This window comes from Penicillium cosmopolitanum (assembly GCF_028827165.1).
Source record: "Penicillium cosmopolitanum strain IBT 29677 chromosome Unknown utg000011l:1.0-3548175.0:1.0-3550911.0, whole genome shotgun sequence".
Classification (NCBI taxonomy): Eukaryota; Fungi; Ascomycota; class Eurotiomycetes; order Eurotiales; family Aspergillaceae; genus Penicillium; species Penicillium cosmopolitanum.
In genome coordinates, this window is record NW_026622681.1 from 698,428 (window position 1) to 715,599 (window position 17,172).

The 17,172-nt window shown below is 49.2% G+C and overlaps 6 protein-coding genes across 6 annotated transcripts; 3 read left to right on the top strand and 3 right to left on the bottom strand.

Moving 5' to 3' along the window:
* Positions 1-821: 821 nt before the first annotated feature.
* Positions 822-1,207, top strand: N7509_011731 (uncharacterized protein; the record flags this gene model as incomplete). Its single annotated transcript, XM_056636368.1, has 2 exons — positions 822-949; positions 1,030-1,207. The coding sequence occupies 2 exons, from the start codon at positions 822-824 to the stop codon at positions 1,205-1,207; spliced, it is 306 nt and encodes a 101-aa protein (XP_056482398.1).
* A 1,728-nt stretch (positions 1,208-2,935) lies between these two features.
* N7509_011732 (uncharacterized protein) lies at positions 2,936-3,558 on the bottom strand (the record flags this gene model as incomplete). Its single annotated transcript, XM_056636369.1, has 3 exons — positions 2,936-2,994; positions 3,113-3,421; positions 3,489-3,558. The coding sequence occupies 3 exons, from the start codon at positions 3,556-3,558 to the stop codon at positions 2,936-2,938; spliced, it is 438 nt and encodes a 145-aa protein (XP_056482399.1).
* An 892-nt stretch (positions 3,559-4,450) lies between these two features.
* Positions 4,451-5,779, bottom strand: N7509_011733 (uncharacterized protein; the record flags this gene model as incomplete). Its single annotated transcript, XM_056636370.1, has 1 exon — positions 4,451-5,779. The coding sequence occupies one exon, from the start codon at positions 5,777-5,779 to the stop codon at positions 4,451-4,453; it is 1,329 nt and encodes a 442-aa protein (XP_056482400.1).
* A 2,438-nt stretch (positions 5,780-8,217) lies between these two features.
* Positions 8,218-9,858, top strand: N7509_011734 (NAD(P)/FAD-dependent oxidoreductase; the record flags this gene model as incomplete). The annotated part of the gene is made up of 2 exons (XM_056636371.1): positions 8,218-8,877; positions 8,926-9,858. 2 exons carry the CDS (start codon positions 8,218-8,220, stop codon positions 9,856-9,858), a joined length of 1,593 nt encoding a protein of 530 aa, XP_056482401.1.
* Positions 9,859-10,277: 419 nt separating this feature from the next.
* Positions 10,278-13,076, bottom strand: N7509_011735 (ATP-dependent Clp protease ATP-binding subunit; the record flags this gene model as incomplete). Its single annotated transcript, XM_056636372.1, has 1 exon — positions 10,278-13,076. One exon carries the CDS (start codon positions 13,074-13,076, stop codon positions 10,278-10,280), a length of 2,799 nt encoding a protein of 932 aa, XP_056482402.1.
* Positions 13,077-15,414: 2,338 nt separating this feature from the next.
* On the top strand, positions 15,415-17,132 carry N7509_011736 (uncharacterized protein; the record flags this gene model as incomplete). Its single annotated transcript, XM_056636373.1, has 4 exons — positions 15,415-15,477; positions 15,611-15,793; positions 16,039-16,914; positions 16,989-17,132. 4 exons carry the CDS (start codon positions 15,415-15,417, stop codon positions 17,130-17,132), a joined length of 1,266 nt encoding a protein of 421 aa, XP_056482403.1.
* Between the last annotated feature and the right edge of the window lie 40 nt (positions 17,133-17,172).

The following is a 17,172-nucleotide window of genomic DNA, read 5'->3' on the forward strand; positions in this document are numbered from 1 at the left end:
TCGCTTATTCGGTTCCTATCACAAAGTTGGCAGATGTCTGTGATCCGTAAGGAGAGGAAGACACAGCCATGGGTCCAGTTGTCTGTTGACGTCTCTGCCATGGATCAAAAACTGCAGAAACTCCAGTTAAACACAATGATCGAGAGCTATGAAGCCTGGAAAGATACGAGGAGGAAAATGTTTGCAAAAAATGGAGACTACTGGTGAAGCAGGACCACGATCAGGGAGTCGGGACTTCCAGGTAGCGAGAACAGAGACTTGAAAGGTGCGACAAAGCAACTTATTGGCCGTGTCTTCAGCTTTCTCAGACACGTATTGTTGCAGCGACTCTCAGCTGCGCCTCCAATAAAATACTGCGGTTGAACTTCGAGCCTGATGTCCTCGTGTGCGACGAGTCTGGCCAATGCTTGGAGGGGGACTACATGATCGCCATGACCCTGGCAAGCCTCAAAGCTGTCATTTTGATTGGTGACCACAAACAGCTCTCATCGACAGTTATCTCCAAGTCGACTGGAAATGAGATCGCCCGTTATCTAGAACGCTCACTCTTGAGTCGACTGTACAAACTACCGCTGCCATCCTTCCATTATGGAATTGTTCAACAAAGTAGTTAACAGGGGCTCGTTTGTCGCAAAGCTCCGGAATGATGACATAGAGCGGATTAGTCATGTCTGGGATGAGTTTACCCAAAGCCGGCACTACTTCACGGCACAGGGCGTCGCGGGAGTCCGACGAATGTTCGTTAGCGTGTCTGGGACTGCGGAGAAAAGGACAGGGAAACCGTTTAGGTCAATCGCCATCAAGTACGGGTTCTGGTCGATATGCTGCAAAGTCTTTATAAATTCCGAGCTCCTTCTGGTGACAAGGTGAACCCCGAAGACATAATGGTCATCGCTCCCTACCGCGGCAGCGGAACCTGGTCAAAGATTCCCTCCGTGATCAGCGCCTGGTATGGAAAGATGTCCACATCATCAATGCAGTGCAGAGTCAAGAAGCTCCGATAGTGTTCCTGCTGATGACAAAACCTAGCGAGAACCCCAAGAGCTTGGGTTTCAACGCTGACCGTAACCGACTCAATTTGCCGTTAGTCGGGCTCAAAGAGTCTTTGTCATTATTGGGAGCCTTAAAGATGGGACCGAAGGATGGTATCGAAGGATGGGACCGCCAAGTTCATGACTGGATGATGAGACGTCGTTTTGAAGGGTAACGTGTTGACGTATTTTAACACCAACACGGTTGCTCGAACAGCTAGCACGCAGAGGGATCAAGAGGCTGCATCATACTCTAGCAGCCGGTCCGCTTTTTCGATTTTCGCCCAAGCTACCAGCTCATCTAGCTGCTCAAGCAGCTTAGTGCTCAGATTCGTACTGCCCCGATAAGGAGATCAGTATGCCTCCTCACGCTACGACCCTCTCCACGCCATCCCTCAAGTAACTTACGGCAGTCCTCAAAACCATCAAATGAAAGCTTGATACACCTAACTCCATACGCAAGCCATCTTCGGCAGAGTTTACGTCCTGAGTGGGTAGATCGTACGGAGCCAAACTTGCTGCTCCACTTGTCGCAGTTGCAGGTGACAATCCATACCCAGGAAGCGCAACAAGCAGCCGCAGAAGCAAACAGGGTCCAAGCTGAGCATGATTATACGGAAGGTTGCTTGGAAATGTCCCGCCAATATTGACAGAGCCATCGCGAGCGGTCGCGAAGTACGCGTAAGTACCGCGAGTACCGCAAAAGCCCCTCCGCCAGTTGATCTCCTCCCGAGCGTTTTGGGGTAAGCTTTATGACCTCCCATCCCAGCAGCAATTCTAATGTGGCCAGAACTAGCAAATTCCTGATACCCCTGCATGTACTTCAGTCGGACCCCTGGCCCTTCAGGTTTCGACGTCTTTTGTCTTATAAAGTGACAGTACTATCACCTTCGCAGCCAATTGATTTGTTCTTATGCTTCTCATTCGATGTGATGAACTTAAATAGGCTCAGAGCTTAGATCAATTATCATAACGGCTAAAGGATAAAGTACTATGGAGTAACTAGTAGGCCAGTACTCATGAGTCATGACGCTGCACCTAATTGTCTATGAGCAAAGCAAAGGAACGAGCTTTAGACGAATATTTCTGTAATATAGATCCAATAATAGAGAACCTACAGTACACATTGGGTGTTATCCACTAGCAGCTTGATAAAGCATAGCTGTTTATTACCCTTCTTCAAACAATAAGGATTCGTGAAGTCACATTCCGATTTCCATTTAGTCTGAACCTATTTTGGAAAGGTTCGATATGTGATTAGTCGATTACAATCAATCACAATTGTTTCCCAATACCTTTGAGGAGCAGGACCGATCTGCGAAGGAATCTGGCAATACGACCCAACGTTGCTTTTTGCGCAAATTCTCAAATTGAAGGCGCGTGGGTACCTGCTCAAGGTCAAACAGGCTAGTTAGCCTCTCAGGGATTCCAAACAAATTATCCCCGAGGAGACACCGCTAACCTCGGCATTCTTTTAACGGGCCCCCTGAATGGTAGAAGTTACAGTTTCTCAGGTAAAACAATTAAAGATGTTGACTTTTTATTATGGGGGACCTGAAAAAATAACAACGCAGCTTAAACCGACCTGTACTGTGCATACGGGCTTTGTTTGCGCAAGCACCCTTTGCCCAGTCCAGCGTCATACATACTGTATGTACAATGTACTAGTTATGCATGCTCATCAGGCCTGTCAACCAACTAAATCGTTCCGGTCGACGCTCCAGGGCTGCAGGCGGGAGGCTCTGGCCACTCGCTGTCGTTTTCAGCCCTCCATCATCACCTCCCCTTCGCCAGAGTACATATTTCACCCTGGTCCGAATCCTCGTTTTTTTCTTGAAAAGGGTCGGAAATGGTGTGCAGAAAGGAAAGCCCTATCTGGGTGAACATCACGAATAGGGCCTGGCTCAACGGTGAGGAGGGGAAGCGAATTTGAGAGTCATCAGGTAGTCCTGGTAGGAATCGGCTATATGTCAAGATGTCAGATCACATTTGCTTATGACATTGGGCGCACATCTTGCAGCAAGCACCGGCAGGGAACTTTGTCTCTCTTAGCTCCTTGCTGCCTTCCGAAACTTACTTACCTGACTTATGGTGTTCCATTCTGTTCTTGCATTCCTCCCACATCCTCTCCGCATCCCATCCCTCCCACGCACCCCGAGTTGTTCCACACAGTATCCAAGTCATCAAGACCAGCATTCGACGGACCCTGATCCAATTCTGATCTGACGTGAAACCTTTCTCCATTAGGTTGTTCACGAAGGACTCACGATCTGCGTCGACGGCCATTCCGACGCTGCGAATCAACTCCTTTTCCCAGATTGTTGCGAAACGGGACCTACCCAAGTCCTCCAAGGACTCAGATACCACATGAGACTCATGAGTGGCAACATCTGCGTTTGTGAGAGAATGAGTCATTTACAGAATATTGAAAGGAAGGCCGAAATATGGCTCACCTACTCAGGCTTGCTGTCCGGCCGGCAACAGGGGCAACATTCTCAACTCGCCTAGCTCTCTGGATCTCTGACATGTCTCAGGGGTAGACGCCGACTTGCAGGACCGTTGCTACTGTGCGGGATCGAACTGCCAATGGAAAGTGAATGGAACAGAATCGATTGATATCGACGATCTGGAGATGCTCCCGCGGAATTTAATATCCTTCGCTATTCTCGAGCAAGAATGGTTGAGATTTCTTTGACTCGGAGATTATGTACCGCCTGAAAAGGTACTTTTTGATCTATCATCCACCAGGCAACGGCTCCATCTGCGGTAAATCTGCCTGGGTCGTGGTGTTCAATGCTGCACATGCTCCTTGAGGCCAAAAAAAGACTTGTTTCTCAGCTACAGATACTAACCAACCTGCGTTGGATATGCTTGAAAAAAAAAGCTTTTGTTCTGGCTCTTCTTTGACGACACAATCGTCTTGTTGGGCCTCCCCTTTGTTCGACCGACTGGATTCAGTACTGCCGTGGTTGGTTCTTCATACCAGACCGCACTGTATCCACGGTCTCGTATTGGTCCTCAGCGCCAGGGATGGTACGAGAGTTTCGTCTCGGGTGTGTGACCTATCGATTCTTGGCCTCAACATCGATTCATACAGAAATGAACCTTTGAAATGAGGGGATTTTTAATTATCTAGCGATTCATATCTATTGATATTTTTCGATCATTCCACCGCCTATTTTGTTTTGATACTAAGTAGCACAAGTTGAGAAAAGTTGGCTCGGCCAAAATTGGTGATCAAACCTACAGCGAAGAAATGAGATGGCTACTAGTTGCTAGTGAACAGGGATTATGACAAATTTCAGAATCAACCCTCTTCAGCTCAATCTGGCCCCCAAATCAGTGAAAAACAGGATAAAGCAAAACAATGCCAAAACTTTTAAGTCCCTCTCCCTCATCCAACACCCGTCTACCCTTGTTCAATACGATCTGCGGCCCAATTGAGCGGAGTCTGTGATTTCTTCAATGAAACGATGAACAACATCCATCTCATTAAGCACATCTCTTGCCATGCGTTTATTCGACACCAAAAATGCCAATTTTATTGGTCGCTGATCATGTCGACTCAGCCATCTCCACAGCCGATCAATACGGGTCTTATCTGCGCCAGCCAGCTCATGATCTTCCTTTAATGACTCCTGCTGCTTTATATCCACCATCCAGTGGAGATGACCTTTAAGCTCTTTCTCAAATGGAAATTTGAGAAGCCTGCTCTGCCATTCCCGACTTGGATAAAGAAGTCTCATCCACAGGAATGCGCTCATTATTGCCCTTAACTTTTCGGTAGGCGTGATTGTTTCAGTAGTAGTGCACTCAATGGTCGCATTATTCCTTCCAATCATCATTTCATCGACGAGATAAAAACCAAGATCAAAGTCGATGCCCTCATAGTCTCGTGCAACTTCGTAGTAATTTTCACGATGAGTGTCTTTGGAGAAATGATTTCTAATGAAACCATCCAAGAATTTCTCCAACGCGGCTTGACTATTGATATTGATCGATTGAAAAAAGTATATCAAGAGTTCTGTTGATGGTCCAGCATGGCTGTGGTCGAGCTTTTCAGACCGTAGATATTTCTTGAAATACCAAGCAGCATCGTTGGGGCTCCTGAAAACCTGATCTCTCTTGGCTTGTTTGTGGAACTGGTGCTCTCGCAGCTTACATGAATCCATCGCTAGGCTTTTCAAAACAGAATCAAGATGCTGTAAGGAGACCTCGCGATCTGAATTCCGTGATGCTTCCAGGTGCTCCGAATTTCTATCGAATCTGGCCCATACATCCTCCACGAAATCGGTCACTTGAATGTAGATTTTGGTTGCATTGGCCTTGGATGTGGATTCTGAATCATTCTCGAAGAATGCCGTCTGTGTAAGGCGATAGTTTATGGTAGCTCTTGGGAGTCTTCCTGCATCTGGTCGCTCCTTCAGAAATCCCATGAATCCCGGGATTGAATTGAGTTCTTGTACGAAGAATGCTCTTTTCCAAATTTCTTTGATTTTGTGGTGATCTTCCATGCGATATATCACGATTCGAAGATCGAAAGAGTCGGGATGCAGCTGGCCAACCCCTTGGGCTGGTGTATGTTGCTCCACCATAGGGCTCTCGGTAAAATGCGGTATGCCATGATTGAGCAAAATCTGACGGCAGACGCTCTCTGGTGATCCCGGCCGGATGACGAACGACTGCATGTCGAGATGAGGATCGTCAAAGGAGAGGAGACTTGAAATGGGTCTCGCTGTGTTACCCATTATGATGTCTGGACTCATTCCGCAGAAGACCACAGGCAAGAAGAAGTCAAAAAAGCCCGATTGAAAATGAAGAAAGCTCCAGGCGTGAGAACCTGAATTCGTGGATTTGCGAGAATGAATATTTTCACAAACAATCTCATTTCTCCGGAACTAGAGGAGAATATTTATAGACTTCCTTCCACAATGAACACAGAGCCCGATTTCTAGGAAGTAAAAAAGCCCAAGCCATCTTCACAGCGAAAAGAAAGTCGGTATGGCTGTGAGGTTGTCAAGGGCAGGGGTTGCATGAAAATTTTCACGATGGTGTGAAGGAGAGCAAGGGTTATCAGATGAATCGGTGAAGGAACAAGAGGGTGGCGATTCGCTATGGAGCACGTTCGTATGTTTGCCCGGGCGACGGGAGTGCAGGTGAGCCGTAGACAATGACATGCTTTGGGGCCCAAGATATGTAGCCTCGATCTTTCAGCGGGCTCATGCGTGAATTTAGTGGTAGGGGCTGCACCACTAGCGCTGAGTCTGGAGAGTATGGCATCTCTGATTTGCCGATGACACTGCATGAACCGATGCCCGCACCCAAAACTGGAAACCACCCTTGTCACTACCCAAGATTATGGTGTGAACGATCAAACAGTTTGGGAGAGTCGATGAACTGTGGATCCATAGGACTTTTGAGATGTGATAGATCTTTTGATGTTCAATACTTTAATTTTTATATGCAGATTCAAAGCATAAATGTGCATTCGATCTATAAAAGTAAATAAATATTGGGTAAAGCCTTTGGGGCTCCAGGGTCCCCTGAAAAAGACGCAATTCCCAAGAAGCGGGGGAAATGGCCCTCCCTGTCAAACATGGCCATACCTCGATTTGCAGTGGATAATTCTCTTATTCGCGACGGCCCGAGCCTACTGCACCGCGCCACGCGACACCGTCCTGATGGACATGACTTTGCACCCAATAGAGTGTGATGCCGTGCATACAATCATAGACTGAGCGTTCTCTGATAGGACTGAGGAAAGGACCAGGCGGCTCCTGTTTGATAAAATAGGTTTTCTTCGTGCCATGCCCTACGTGAACTGGGCACCCACGTCTCATACCTGCAAAGAAAACCGGTTCAGCGGACAGGAGTTATCCAATAGATGGTATTTATCGGGTGCGTAGCTCCGCATAGTTGCATCAGTACATGCCAGATGTAGCTGGCGCAAAGGATCAGAATTTTCACTCTGTAGTGGCATAGTGACCATCTGGCCAAAGCCAACCTATCAAGGATACCATCGGGTAAAGCGCCAGCCACCTGTTCGCGCTAAGTACCCAAGGCCTGGGCGGCTGGCACATAAAATATCGAAGAGCCGCTCACCGCTTGACTACATTCAATAAATTTGAAGCCCTGAAGTGTCGTTACTTTAGATAAATGAGGCTCCAACATTTCAATATAGACCACCCTAGCCCGAACTTGAATATATCGCTAAGCCAGCTATTGAGTTGAGAGGCTGAGACTCGGAGTGAACTTACCCTCAGGCTGCAAAGGGCTGAAATGTTGAATATTGGGTGATTTCGTAACAAAAGATGAGCAGTTATAGCTGGAGGTGACCGTAGTATAGGCCAGGGACTAAAGGCAAAAGTAACTAAGCAGTGACAGAGGTCGAATATCATGGATGAACGACTTTTCCAAAACAACTCTCTTGGACTGCCGATTCACGAGCCTGAAACGCCTGAAAGCTGAGTAACTGAAAGCTTCTTACTTGCAAATCGAAGCGAAGATAGATTAGGAACAATCTAAGATGTGGTATCTACTTAAAGTGTAAGATGAATCCCATTCTAGGCTCCATATTTAAGTTAGCTGACAAGGACGAGGTTCAAAAAGTTGGTATACTCATGGCTAAAATTTTTCTCAGACGCGAGTCAGTTATGCAGTATTTGAATACATCAATTACCAACGGGGCAAAGAAAATGCACCATATATGATCCTAGCAGTCAAGCTCAACGGCAGCATCAACGAGATTGATGTTGAGGCCAGCCTGTCTCAGGCGATGCTGTGCCTTTTATCGAAATAACTTCAAGGTTGTCTTCTTTTCTCAATCTATAACCACCGCCATCTGCACTATCGGCATCATCTATCCGTGACATATTTCCATGCATATCCATCCCCATTCCAAGGTTACCCCTCAACGATTGTGAAGATGCTTGACGGTTCAGTCATCACTTTGATTTTGATAAAGAAAAATGACATGCAAACCCCAGATACTTGAGCTTAGTTTATCTTGCTATATATCAGATTAGCATGCAAGATATTCCGACCGCAAATACTCGTACATGAATGTGGATTTAGACAAGAAGTCAGGGTCTAATCTAGGCTGCCGCCATTGACCCACCGCTCCCGAGATCGTTTTAACTTCTCAGAACATTGACCTTCCTCACACTCCTCCAGCATCCATCTGACCATGGGCAAAGTACTTTCTAAAGTATACGATGAGGCTTTCAAGATACGAGCACTCATATCCGAGATACTCACAACGAAACAATGTTTTGACGATCTCGTCTCTCGGGTCTCCGCCGTAACATTCCCAGTGACAAACCCCACCTCCTCATTTTGGCAAAATGACCCAGTATTCCCGGAACTGGTGAACATGCAATCTGAGAATCTCCCAGAGACCGCTGACATTGTCATTATTGGGTCAGGGATATCCGGTGCCAGTGTGGCATACTCGATTCTCAATGGAGTCCAGAATCAAGGGAAAGCTAAGCAGCCCCTAAGGATAGTCATGATCGAAGCCAGGGAAACGTGCAGTGGTGCAACCGGAAGAAACGGAGGACATATCAAATGCGCTGCGTATTTGGAATATTCTTCTCTAAAGTCGAGATATGGAATCGATAGCGCAAAGAAAATATTGCAATTTCAGAGGCGACATATGCCCATCTTACTTGATATGATACAGCAGATGGGCTTGGATTCTGCAGAGGCGAAGGATGTTGAAACAGTGGATATATTTACCGACGAGAAAGTATGGAATGAGGCGAAGCTGATGGTGCAAGAATTAAGGGACGATTTTCCCGACGCGGCTGAAGACATTGTGGTTCATGATGGTTCGAGTGGTTGTGAGGTAAGTCGCACCCCCTTCCTCTTCCAATCACATACTAAAAGCGTTTAGCAATATAATGTTGATCCTCAGCACTGCTATGGAATTATGTCGTATCGTGCAGCAGCTCTTTCGCCATATCGCTTCATTACCGCTCTCTACGCATCTCTTCTTGCATCATTTCCTTCCGACTTTTCTATCGAGACTAAAACTCTCGCGACTGATATACGAATTGACTCCAAAGACTCTGGCCGGCCCTTCGTGGTCACCACACCGCGCGGAAACATCAATGCAACCCATGTTGTGCATGCCACGGACGCATTTGCAGCGAATCTCATCCCAGGGCTAAAAGGAAAGCTCTTCCCATTACGAGGACACATGACCGCTCAAAGTCCAGGAACGCATTTTGCAAAGCTTGCAGGTTCTAGATCATGGTGTTTTCATCACAAGCGTGGCTTCGACTACATCAGCCAACGACCCGGTGAAGGCGAGCTTATGGTCGGCGGTGGAGTAATTCAGTCACAGGATAAGGGAATAGATGAGTTTGGAATCTGGAGAGATGATCAAATCAGTTATCCTGTTCTTGCGTATCTGAATGGCCTGATGCCCACGATCTTCGGTACCAATATTTGGGGGGTCGATGAAGCTCCCAGGGCGAAGCAAGCGTGGACTGGGTGTATGGGGTTTACGCCAGATCTTTTACCTTTTGTTGGGAAGCTGGAGGATGGTCTCACCCAACGGAAACTAGAATTCCCGTCAGAAAAAGACGATAACAAGGAAGCTGCGGAGTGGATTTCAGCGGGATTTCAAGGAGAGGGGATGGTTATGGCGTGGTTGTCGGGTGTTGCCGTGGGCATGATGATTATTGGGGACGAAGAAGGCGGATTTCTGGAATGTCCAGGGATACCCGAAGGGAATGTTCAGGATTGGTTGCCTCGAGAGTTCGTTTGTTCTAAACAAAGGGTGGACAAGTTGAGTCTCACAGATATGGCAACGCTTCTGTAGAATGGATTTTGCTTTAAACAATATCGCCAAAAGCGGACTTTTTCGGCATCTTTTGCACGTATTCTCGGATGGGTTAGTCATAAAGTCTTGTTACAAGTTACAAGTTAAGTTTTCTACGATGAGGTAGTTTGGAAATTTCAAGGTTTGAAATAGAGATTTAAAATAATATTTGGAAAATATTTTACGCCATACATTAGTAGTGTCTTGAAAGGCTCAAATCAGCCAGCCTCCCCAAAGAGAAACAAGCTAAAGGAAAGGGAAATAAGCAAACAAGTAAAGAAATTAGATAGTATGAAACATAAGAGCACCTTCACTTCGTGATAATCATGATAGTTGTAGACAAGAAAAGACTTTTCGTTATATGCAATGTCTTTAGATGGTAAGAGGTCGAGACCGAGTCAAAAGACATGATCCGATCTCTACTCATCATAGAGATCCATGTTACCAGTGTCATCCTCCATATCAGCGGCAGATGAGTCAGAGTCAGAATCAGTCATGGATTCATCTCCGTCACTATCGGTGGGAGTATGGTGATTAGGCAAGACGTCCAGGTGGCCATTGCGAAGGACAACACGAGCCTGCTCGCCATCCCGGATACTGCCACGGAGGATAAGAACAGCAAGGCGATTGAGGACTTCGCGCTCGATGAGACGCTGCAAGGGTCGGGCACCATAAGCTGGCGAGTAACCCGCCTCCCCGAGGTAATCCTTGACTTCATCGGTGCAGTAGATTTCGACATTGCGGCCGTTGTGCTCGAGGCGTTTCTGGACCTCGTTGAGACGGAGGTCGACGATCTTGCGGATCTCCTTCCGGGTGAGACGATTGAAAATGACGGTGCTGGAGATACGGTTGAGGAATTCCGGCAGGAAGTAGTTGCGGAGTGCGCCCATGACCATCTCGCGGGTTTGCGGGTCGATTGAGCCATCTTTGGTTGTTGGGCGGGCAAGGTATTCGGCGCCCAAGTTGGAGGTCATGACGACGATGCAGTTCTTGGCATCGACAATGCGGCCTTGGCCGTCAGTGATACGACCGTCGTCCATGAGTTGTAAAAGGACAGTGAGAACTTCCTTGGCTGCCTTCTCGACTTCGTCGAAGAGGAGAATCGAGAAGGGGCGTCGACGGAGACTCTCGGTCAGCTGGCCGCCGGCATCGTGACCAACGTAGCCGGGAGGAGCACCGATCATTCGGCTGAGTGAGTGGCGCTCCTGGTATTCAGACATGTCGAATCGGATCATGGCCTTGGGGTCGTCGAAGAGGAATTCAGCCAAAGCCTTCGTAAGTAGAGTCTTACCGGTACCCGAAGGACCGCAGAAGAGGAAGCTTGGAGGGGCATTCGGATTGCTAAGGCCGGAGCGTTGCAATCGGATAGCGTTCGAAACAGAGACAACCGCTTCCTTCTGGCCGATCACAAGCTTACCCAACTTCTTCTCCATGTTGAGCAGCTTGTCCTTCTCGGTGGTACGAAGTCGTGTGACAGGGATACCAGTCCAGCGACCAACGATCTCGTTGATCTGGTCGGGTCCAACTGCATCAGCGAGTAGAGCCTCGCCGCCCTCACCAGCGGTAGCATGTCGCTCCGCATCAGCTCGGGCTCGATCAGCCTCAAGACGCTCAATGAGGTTCTTGGTCTCGGGAATAGCATAATATTCGAGATCGGCAGCAGTTTGAGTATCGCCGGATCGCTCAGCCTCGTCACGCTTGACTTTCAGGGAATCGAGCTTGATCTTGGCATCTTGCACTTCCTTACTGCGCTTCTTTTCGCTTTCGTACTTCTCGCGCAAGGGTCGCAGTTCCTCGGTAACGTTTGCAGCCTCCTGCTTGGCAATTTCGAGTCGAGCTTTGGAAGCGTCATCCTTCTCACGCTCCAAGGCATGGATCTCAATCTGGAGTTGGCGGAGCTTTCGGTCGAGGGTATCAAGGGCTTCGGGCTCGGATTCACGGGTGACTCGAACCGCTGCTGCAGCCTCATCAATGAGGTCAACTGCCGAGTCGGGAAGACGGCGGGCTGTGAGGTAACGAGAAGCCAGGGTAGCCGCTGTAACGATGGCACCATCCATAATGTTGACACCGTGGTGGACTTCGTACTTCTCTTTCAGACCACGCAGAATAGAGATGGTTTCGGACACCGATGGCTCTTTGACAAGAACCTGTTGGAATCGGCGCTCGAAAGCCTGGTCTTTCTCAATGTACTTGCGGTACTCAGTCAGAGTGGTCGCGCCGATACAATGCAGTTGGCCTCTAGCCAGCATAGGCTTAAGGAGATTGGCTGCATCCATACCGCCCTCGCCGCTGGATCCAGCGCCCATCAAAAGGTGGATCTCATCGACAAAGAGAACGATGGTGTCCTTGGAGTCCTCGATTTCTTTGAGGACGCCCTTCATGCGCTCTTCAAACTCGCCGCGGTATTTGCTGCCGGCAACGAGGGAGCCGACATCGAGAGACAGGAGTCTGCATTGGGCCAGGTTGGCGGGGATATCGGCATTGACGATTCGGCGGGCCAGACCCTCTACAATGGTGGTCTTACCGACACCGGGTTCACCAATGAGGACAGGGTTGTTCTTTGTTCGGCGACTGAGGATTCGAATGACACGGCGGATCTCCTCCTCACGACCAATGACGGGGTCGATCTTACCCTCACGAGCGAGAGAAGTCATGTCAATGGTGAACTTTTTGAGGTTCTCATTTTCGCTCTCGGAATCGGCGGTCTTGGAGTCGACGCGCCGGGATCCACGGATTTGCTGCACAGCACTGTCGATCAATTTCAGATTGGGGACATTGGAGTCGCGCAAGGCACGCTCGACCTGGGAATCCTGTACAACGGTTTGAATCAAGTGGTCAACCGCGACGAAGCTGTCCTTTTGGGTCTTGGACAGGTCGGCAGCCGATCGGAGAACCTTTGCGAGCTGTGGAGAGACGGCGACAGTCTCGGGGGGTGGGTCTTGGCTGGGTAGACGAACCAACAGCTTCATTAGTGACCGATCGAGCAGCTGAGGGTCACCATGAGCGCGTTCGATGACCTGGCGGAATAGCGGGGTAGAGGCGGATTCGTGGGAGGAGTGGCCCACGGGCTGTTGATCTTGGGATTCATCTGGAGTCGGGTTGAGAAGAGTGACCGCCAGATGGAGGGGTAGGATTTGCGAATGGGCATATTGCTCGGCCAAAGCGCTGGCGTCCAGCAAGGCCTTGTTTGCCCGATCTGTGAATTGAGCGCCGTTCATGTTGAACGGAGTAGTAGTGGAAGATCAGTTCGTAGTGTAGTGCGTTGCAGAGTAGTGAGTAACTGTAAATTGCAGTGTATGCTTTATGTATGTGCAAGTCAAGTCAAGTGGTGAAAGGTGAAAGTGATCAGCCCACCAAGTTGAAGATAATATACTCTTGGGCTGCCAATCCGAAACAGCCAGCCAGTCCATGACGACACCCGCGCTCACGAGGTGCTTCCACCGCCTTCTCGAAGCATCACCTTATTTCGCGAGTGATCTGCCAGTCACGTGATACGCTGCAAACAGCCTTATCACTAGCCACACTTGGTCAGTCACGTTTCTGACACAGCCACACAATCCCAGTCCCCTCATGTCACATGATCAACCCAAAGAAGACAATTGCTTTCATGGAAGAAGATTCCCCTTCAATCCAGTCCAGTGAATCCATTACCTTCCATTGGTGGGATGACAGCCAAAAGTGTATCCCTCGTGTGGAGGGTGTCGAGTCCACTTGACGAGGTCAGATCCAGAAAATGAAGTGGTAAGTCTTGATTTGATCATGACGCAGTGCCGCTGACGCCAGCCTAGGAACGGAACAATTAACCCCTCTTTCTACGATCGAGTCAATAGACTCTCAAGCCCAGCCTTCCATGGAGGAATACTCTGTAACCCTAGCCAACCCGATGGTAACTACCGAGAAACCGAAATCAACAACAATCTGCAGCCTCTGCGCTGGTGGCTGAACTTATTCTATTTATCCTGGTCGTACGGTACGAAGTACGAGATCCCCTGCCATCTTGATGGGACCCTAAAGATATATCGCGATATCCACGATAAGCGGCGAAAAAAAACATTGGACATGACGTCAATACGACCGTCCAACATGCAAAAATACGAGTAAACGGGATCAGACCTCGTTTTGACGGAGTATGTTGTACTGCTCGAGGGCTTGGAATCTTCAGCCGAGCTGCCTGCAAAGCAAAGCGAACCTTAGGCCACAGACAGAGAGAAAATAAAAGGACTCGGACTTGCAATGCCCGCAGCAGTAGTTTCCGTCCTCGGTCCTACATACTCCACCCTCAGCTCACACTCGGGATTTTACCGGATGGCCAAAAATTCCCCAAAAATCCACCCTATGGGCACAAAAGCCCAGACATCGTGGAGACCGTCGCGGGAGGAGGGCTCCATCCCTCGGCGCATCCAGGACGGAGGATCGCTTGAATCGAGCGCCCACCACCCACTTTAGTGGGGCTGCGATTGGATACGACCAGGCAGCGCAGCAGCCAGTCAAAGGTTTTTTTTCCCACTCCCCTCTCTTTTTGCTGGGGCCACTGCGAGCAATGAGCAAGGTGAGACGCGGATATGGCGCAGGAAATAGCAACGGAAGGTTCCTGTGGCGGGGCCGGCGGAGAGAGGGGCGAGAATTGTCTGGTCGTTGATTTGCCTGTGACTTTGTTCTGGACCAAACTCCTGCGACCATGACCATGATAATTCTTGTTGTGCAGTATACATACTCCGTATATATGGTCACTGGCTCACTGCAAAGTGCGGCATTATTCTACAACCTGCCACACACTACTGTACACCATCGTGACAGGACAAGGTGCTAGACCATGTAGATCTCAATTTTTCCCCTCATCTTGAAGTGTTAAGGTAGGCTGGTATTCCCAGTGCCTGCTATCCTGGTACGTAGTGTAAAGCATCCGTAGAGATCTGATAGGTGTAGAACAAACACAGTTCCAGTTCCAGTTTCCACGGGCGAGATGGAACGATCTGTGGCAACAAGGCTGTGTCCACCCGAGGTCGTTGGGAAAACCCGGTAGGATAGCCCGAGCTTATCCAGACTGAGTTTGAGTTGACCACAAGTGTCTGAACCCATTTATTTCCATTAGGAGTGGAAATTAGGAGTGGAAATTCCTAAGAGGTTGGACCTAGTTTAGTACCTACTGGAGCCCTGGCTATAAAACTCAACCCTGATCCTCTCACGCCATCGCCCCCCAGATTGTAATCATCACCACGACCTTGTATTTGCTGCTGCACTGCACGCTACACTCAGGCACTCGGCTGTCTCGGCCTGACTTTATTTTGTGCCGATCGAGGATTATCTTTTTTACTCCCGAGTACTCGGTACAGGCCAACAGTGGCCAACAGAGCACAGAGCTGACTTTTGCCTGTCATCGGACTTGCCATTTGCTGCTCGGTCTGCTCCACGAGTTTATTCCACTTTGCCTTTCGCCCTGATTTTCACCCAGGCTTCTTCTCTGCTCTCTGCATTTATTCGAAATTGCTGAGAACCCATCAAGAATCACTATATTCATAATATTTATCCATTCAACTTTTTGGATACCCCATCATCATGTCTACTAAACCGATCTTCGTGGCAACGCACCCTCGTGCTTGCTCTACGGCTTTTGAGCGAGTATGTTTGAAATTTTCGTCTTTCATTTATGATTCTCAGACTGGATGATTTGTAGCCATTTGGTGCGATTCACCAAATGGCTGCATCTACGCCACCTACATCTACGCTGTTCAGTGCTGACTGCCATCTACAGGTCTTCATGACTCAACGCTCCACCATCCAGTGTATCCATGAGCCGTTTGGTGACGCCTTCTACTATGGCCCGGAGCGTCTCTCCGACCGTTTCGAAGACGACGAACAAGCTCGCGTGGACAGCGGCTTCAGCCAGTCGACATATCTCACCGTGTTGGAGAGAATTGAACGAGAAGCATCCGAGGTCCGATCCTTTCTTCCCTGAATTTTCCTGCTTTCTTCGTTCTTTCCTTTTGTCATTTTGATTTGACCTCGATCCTTCACGGATGAGATCCCCCTCAAACGCCCCATCTGGGGGACCCTTCGTCACATCCACTGGCCTCAGAGCCATTGTATCTGTAGCACAGAGCCGAGAACCTGGCAACAGGATCTCGCACCTGTCACACGTCAAGAAAAATCTGCCGGGACGAAATACTTACCTGTATGCAGGGCAAGAGAATCTTCATCAAGGACATCGACCACTACCTCCTCCCACCAAATGACCTCCCCGCCAGTGTGGCCCCGTCCCTGCACCGCATCAAGCGCGGCGTCGGCACCAACGGAACCAACGGCGAGGTCCAGGCCAACGGCGTGAACGGCGATGTCAACGGACACGCCCACGCCAACGGCCACACCGCGACCAACGGTGTCACACCCGACACCAACGGCGCGGTGAGCAACGGCAGCACCAACGGCGTCACCAACGGCACCAATGGCACTGCCACAAACGGGCACACCAACGGATACAGCAATGGACACAGCAATGGACACAGCAATGGCCACACCAACGGCCACGGCTCCGTCCGACCGTACCCGTACGACACGCCTGCAGAGACAGGCAACCCAACCGTCATGCCTCGAGCCCTGCAAGAGCGTTTCCACTGGGCTTTCCTAATCCGCGACCCGCACTTCAGTGTCCCCTCGTATTTCCGTTGCACGATTCCCCCGCTGGATAAAGTGACGGGCTTCTATAATTACTCGCCGCTGGAAGCTGGGTACGACGAGTTGCGCCGGCACTTCGATTATCTTCGGAGGGAGGGACTTGTTGGACCTAGGGTGGCGACGAGGTCTGATCTCAGCGTTGAAGATGAGTCCAAGTTTAAGAAGACCACTGATGAGATCTGTGTCATTGATGCGGATGATATGCTCGATGCACCGGCTGCGACTATCGAGGCGTTCTGCAATAGTGTCGGCTTGCCTTATACGCCTGACATGTTGATTTGGGATACCCCGGAGGATTATAAGGTTGCTTGTGATGCATTTGAGAAGTGGCGTGGTTTTCACAATGATGCTATCGAGTCGACTAGTCTGGTTGCGAGAACTCATGTAAGTTCAAGATTCTCTTTCCAAGGGAGGGAAGGGGAGTTCAGGATGGGATGGATTGGGCTAACGTGTTGCAGAAACATGCTCGCAAGACTGAGGAGCAGTTCGATGAGGACTGGCGCAAGAAGTATGGGCCGGAAGCTGCGGCTATGATCCGCCAGACCGTTGATGCCAACATGGAGGACTATCTGTATATGAAGCAGTTCGCCGTCAAGGTTTAACTGGGTTGACCTTGTTGTACCATTGGTATATGAAGTATAC